The 6,065-nt window shown below is 36.3% G+C and overlaps 1 protein-coding gene across 1 annotated transcript; it reads left to right on the top strand.

Moving 5' to 3' along the window:
- Positions 1–571: 571 nt before the first annotated feature.
- LOC147481827 (uncharacterized) lies at positions 572–2,076 on the top strand. Its single transcript, XM_086579080.1, has 2 exons — positions 572–1,081; positions 1,546–2,076. The coding sequence occupies exons 1-2, from the start codon at positions 572–574 to the stop codon at positions 2,074–2,076; spliced, it is 1,041 nt and encodes a 346-aa protein (XP_086435206.1).
- Positions 2,077–6,065: the final 3,989 nt, after the last annotated feature.

The raw sequence follows: 6,065 nt of genomic DNA, 5'->3' as shown, positions 1-6,065 counted from the left end.
CTGGAGCTGAGTGGGATGACTTCAAATATACACAGTATTCCTGTACTTTGATGCATGTTTTATTATCATATTCACGTTAACTGCAAAAACCTGCAAAAGTACGAAAATATAATTATTTCATAATTATTAAACACATAATTAACCAAAATGCTATGTCTCTCGAGGTTTAGTATTACAGTTTTGGGTGCTTATCAGTTAACTTGGCCAAGTGTTTTTCTCAATTTTTTTTATTATGGATCCCACTTACAAGACAAACAAATATAAGTGGACATTGCTTGAAATTGTAGGGGTCACATCTACAATGAAGACTTTTTCTGTGTGTTTTGCGTTGATGGAGCACGAGACTAAAAATGATTTCTTGTAGGCTTTGGAGTGTTTCTGAGTTTTACTTGGAAAAGACAGAGCTCCTCATGTCATTGTAACTGATAGAGACATTGCTATGATGAAGGCAGCAAATGAAATATTCCCCAAAACAAAAAAAAATCTTTGTCGATGGCATATCTCAAAAGGAGTGTTAGCAAAATGGAAGAAATTGTTTCTGGGTGAAGCTTTGGCAACAAGACTTTGTGAAATGTGGGCAGATTTGGTATCCGCAACCAATGAGATGGGATACAATAGTCAAAAAAACGAATTGAAGACTGAGTTTAAGGGTTGGCCTTCAATTCTGCAGAACCTCCGTGAAACTTGGTTGATATACAAGGAGTGGTTCGTAACAGCGTGGACAGAACAACACCTGCACTTCGGTAATACCAATACAAATAGAGTGGAAGGGGCACATGCAACACTAAAGAGAGATTTGGGGTCAATCAACTATGATTTTCTTGGAATGTGGCAGATGATACATCCTTCTATTACAGTCCAAATAACAGAGATTAAAGTTTCATTTGAGAGGAGCCTAAGTCTTGTGAAACATGAACATAATTGTTTGTTTTTTCAGAATATTAGGGGGTTTGTCTCAATTAATGCACTGGATTTGATTGTGAATGAGAGGAAGTGTTGCGATAAAGTTGGTACTGAGAAAGAAACTTGTGGGTGTGATCTTCGTCGTACACATGGGTTGATGTGTGCACATGAGATTAATGTAACTTGTTTCATCGAGCGCAACAAAATCCCATTAGATGCAATTCACCACTTTTAGCACAAGTTAAATGTCAACATTTTAGACGTTGACGTGTCAGAATTCGAGGCGTGACCTAAATTTCTTGCATTTGCCAAGCGATACAAGAACTCAACGGATGACCAAAGGAGAGTTATATTAAAAAAACTATTAGAAATTGGATGTCCGCAAACAACTTGGTTAATTCAACCAAGGGAAAAGGTTCAAACTAAGGGTCGACCAATTGGATGGAGGAAGAAATTGTTAGGACCTGACCATTCAACAAAGCGAGATCCATTTGTGATTGAGCTACCGGTTGACACATCTAACAAAACTTCATCTCAGTCTCCATATGTGCCACGCTTTTTAATCCACCCCCACCACCTCTAAAGAAACTGAAAGTTACATGGCCATCACAACCACTCACTACTAAATCAAATGTTATACAGACTAGCCAGTGGGGAATTAATGTAAGTGAATTTCTTGAAGTTCTTAAACCATTGATATTGAGTGCGCACAATGTTGATAGCGATGGAAATTGTGGCTTTCGAGCTATTGCACTTAGCATGGGGATGAACATTGAAACAGGGTGGATGGCAGTTCGTCAAGACTGGAGAGCAGAACTTGCTTTTTACAAAGAAGAACATACAAAGGTATTTGGCAGTGAGGAAAATTCTAATACACTTATGGATATACTGAACACATTTGATAGTCCATGCTCACGAGAGAAATGGTTTCTATTACCCAATATAGGTTTTCTCATCACATCAAGATATCAGGTTGTGCTTGTGTCAATTTCTTCAGTATTTTGCCACACTTTTGTACCACTGAGAACACCACCTCCAAGCAAACCAAAGGTGATTGCCATTGGACACGTAAATGGAAATCATTTTGTGTCTATGAAACTGCAAGTCGGATGCTCGATTCCTGAACCAGTTCTATTTTGGAAGAAATATCATCACCCTGCAGCTGATGGATAGACTAAGAAATTGGCGAACCGCAATTCTGGATTTAATGAAGTAGTGGGAAGCTTATTCTGCAATTCTAGATTTCAAAGGAATTGAATGGGTGAAGTTTACAAATAAATGGATTATGACTGTGTGTTCAGAGAAGCAGCACTTCTAATACGTTCTGATTTAATCAATTCTCCATTGCAGGAAATTTCAAAAACCCCAAAACTTTGTAGGAAGGATTGCACCACATTACCGAGAAGCCAAGTATAGTATGACTATCCTTTATCAGTTTCCATCAATACACATTAATCAGTCAGTGTGTGGTAAGCCACTAAATCAAAGAGAAAAAGCTGGGTGGGGTTCTATTTAGAGGAAGAAAGAGAAAAAGTTGAGAACTCTCACCTGTTAGTTTTTTATTTTGGTTTGGAAATATAAAGTTGGTTGTCACCCTTAATAGTTTAACCGTAGTTTGTTTAAGTTGTGATCTACTTAGTAGTTGGGTGGCCCTTGGTAAAACAAGTGGTCTCAATATAAAAGGTGATTCAATCGGGCACTCATCAAATTGGATTGGGCAACCCCCCAAAAAAAAGAAATTTTACAAGTTTGCCATCAAAGCCCAGCCCAACAACCAATTCAACCGATCTTGCCAAAACGAACCCCTCGGGCCGTTTGGGTGTACACTCAAACGATCCTGCCATGTCGGTTGAGTGTACACTCAAACTATCCCACTATGTCATTTGCGTATACACTCAAATGATATGGCCATGTCGTTTGAGTATACACTCACACGATGCCACCACGTCGTTTGAGTATACACTCAAACGATACCACTATCGTTTGAGTATACACGCACTCGGTCTGAGCCTGTCCTTTGAGACTTGGCTCTCTGGAATCTCCATGGAACGGTCTGAGCATGTCGTTTGAGTGTACACTCAAATGGTACCACCATATCGTTTGAGTGTACACTCAAACAGCTTGACCACATCGTTTGTGTGTGCATTGAAATGGCTATGCCTTGTCGTTTGGTATCACATAGAAGCGGTATGGATGGGTCGTTTGGAGTTTCTATGTGGCGATATGGTGAAGTCGTTTGGACTAAAATAATTAAGAAGTTCTCAACTAAGAAAATTCCTAATTAGCCAATGATTAGCCCGATTAACCAATAAAAATTGATTACATAAACACCAATTACACTTTTCTTATACATAAACACCGAACACTTTTCTTATAATACAAATCATTAATCGATCATAAGTGTACAATAATTTATTTAAACAATTATCTGCAAAATTGAATTAGTAATGATCAATTATCAACACATCCCAATTGAATTAGGAAAATTGAAATCCGATTTAAGAAATTGGGTTAGGAACAACACAATTAGTTACACCAACACAATTATATGCACTCTACACTTTTTACCTATTATCTATATAACCAAGTTAAAACATGTAATCAAACATGTCAAAATCTAAAATAATGTAATCAAACATGCCAAAATCTAAAATAATAATTTGTTTTATATCTAAACTTGTTATTTTTCATTTTTTTTTCAATTGTGAATCATAAACTAGTTTGGGGTTTGGTGTGTTTGGTGGGTTTGGGGTTCAGGGTTCAAGGTTCAAGGTTTAGGGTTTACAAATTTCGTACCAACATATTTCACTTAATTATTCAAAATAATAATTTGTTTTATATCTAAACTTGTTGTTTTTTATTTTATTTTTCAAATTGTGAATCATAAACTAGTTTGGGGTTTGGGGTTTAGGATTTAAGGTTCAAGGTTTACAAATTTCGTACCAACATATTTCACTTAATTATTCGAAATAATAAATTGTTTTATATCTAAACTTGTTATTTTTTTATTTTCTTTTTCAAATTTTGAATCATAAACTAGTTTGGGGGTTTGAGGTTTAGGGTTAAGAGTTTACAAATTTTGTACCGACATAAAAAAAATATAATTTCAAACATATTTCACTCAATTATCCAAATCTAAAATAATAATTTGTTTTATATCTAAACTTGTTATTTTCCATTTTTTTTTTCAATTGTGAATAATAAACTAGTTTGGGGTTTAGGGTTTAGGGTTTATAAACATATTTCACTCAATTATTCGAAATATATCAAAATTTCAAATATCTCTACATAGAATACTCAAATTTCTCATTTACTTCTCCTTACTCCTTTTTTCATCAAAATCATTTACTCCTTACATAGAATACCCAATCAAAATCCTAAATGGAACATGAATATGAAGAAGAAGTATTTGAGGTAATACTTGAGGTGCAACAACAAATTAGAGAAGGTGAAAATAGAAGAAATGTTGAAAGTGAAGAAGTGGCACAAAATATTGAAAGTGGAGGTGAAGAATTTGAAGATGCAACTAGTCGAGCAAATGAGATGCTGAGAAATCGTCGACAACAAAGTACAACCTAAATAATGAGGTAACACTTGATTATAATGAATACAAAAACACTTGATTGATTAAATTAATGAATGAATGAATCTACAAGAGAGCATTTATTAGAATGAATGCAAATCACTTGATTGATTGAATGAATGAATGAATGCAAAACCCGAGCCCAAACAACATGGCTGGGTCATTTGGGGACACTATGGAACTACATGGCTGGGTCGTTTGGGGACACTATGGAACTACATGGCTGGGTCGTTTGGACTAAATTTAGTGAGAAGTTCATTTTTTTTGGTGACTTTGAAATCCCTCATTACCTAAATGCAAATTGTTTGAGACTCTTGTTTTATTCTATATGTAGGATTATTTGTCGTTATCCAAGAACCGATCCTCTGCAAACTCGAATGACGTGGATTGTCAACCGATTTTAAATGATACAACAGAAATTTTTATTATGGAAGAGGTATGATGGAGTAGGCATTGATTTCATTTTTTTTTTTAATTTTCTAAATGTAATTTTATTAGTGTATTAATAATAGTTGTTATTTTTTATGTGTTTAGGTCTTTCATACACGTAGCGAGGTAATCGATTGGGCAACCACTAGAGGAAAACAAGTTAATGTTGTTGTGGTCATTGAAAAGTTAGTGTGTGCCAAAGGAAATCGAGTAGCAAGATTAAATTTGGCTTACGAGTGCTCGGGTGTGTATCGGTCACACAAGAAGGAAGGCGAAGGGAGGGCTAATAAGAGAAGGTCGGGAACCAAGAAATCGGGATGTCCATTTAAGTTAAAAGGTGTTTTCCAACGCGGCACTGTCGATAGTTGGAAAATAGAAGTTAGAAATGGTATTCACAACCATGTATTGGCGAAGACCCTTGAAAGACATGCATTTGCTACTCGTCTAACCATTCCAGAGTTCGAGTATTTGTCAGAGATGAGTAAGTGTGGAATAAAGCCTAAACAAATTTTGGATTCTAACAAGAATAGGTATCATGAAAACATATCTAGTATATCCCAAGTCTACTCTACAAGGCAGAAAGTGAGGAAATTGGATATGAACGGTCTCACACAATTATAGAGATTGCGTGAGTTGTTAGCAAAAGAACATTATTTTTGAGGAGTTAAAGCAGGATGAGAATACCGAGAAGATAATAGGGTTGTTATGGGCCCATCTAGAAGGTGTTAAGTTAGCTCGGACTTTTCCAACAGTTTTCATGTTAGACGCTACATACAAAACTAACAGGTATCGATGGCCTTTCGTACAGTTTGTTGGGGTGAGTTCAACGTGGAAGTCTTTCACCGTGTGTTAGATGTTGTTTCAGTCTGAAACAACAGTCGACTATGAGTGGGCCCTGCATCAGTTTAGTGGCTTGCTTGGTGACATAAGCCCATCCGTGATTGTGTCTAACAGGGACTTGGCCCTGATGAGTGCCGCTGACAAAGTTTTCCCTAACGCACACAGGCATCTATGTAGATGGCATATCGCTACGTGCGTTCTTTCAAAATGTTATGATATTTTTCCAACTATAGAACTTGTAGAGAAGGCCCAGTTCTCGTGGAACACTGTAGTCAAATCAAAGACAGAGGTTATTTTCCAGCGTAGATGG

Source organism: Coptis chinensis, chromosome 8 (genome assembly GCF_015680905.1).
Source record: "Coptis chinensis isolate HL-2020 chromosome 8, ASM1568090v1, whole genome shotgun sequence".
Lineage (NCBI taxonomy): Eukaryota > Viridiplantae > Streptophyta > Magnoliopsida > Ranunculales > Ranunculaceae > Coptis > Coptis chinensis.
The sequence above is the reverse complement of the archived record's forward strand: the minus strand, read 5'-3'. Positions and strand labels throughout refer to the sequence as shown.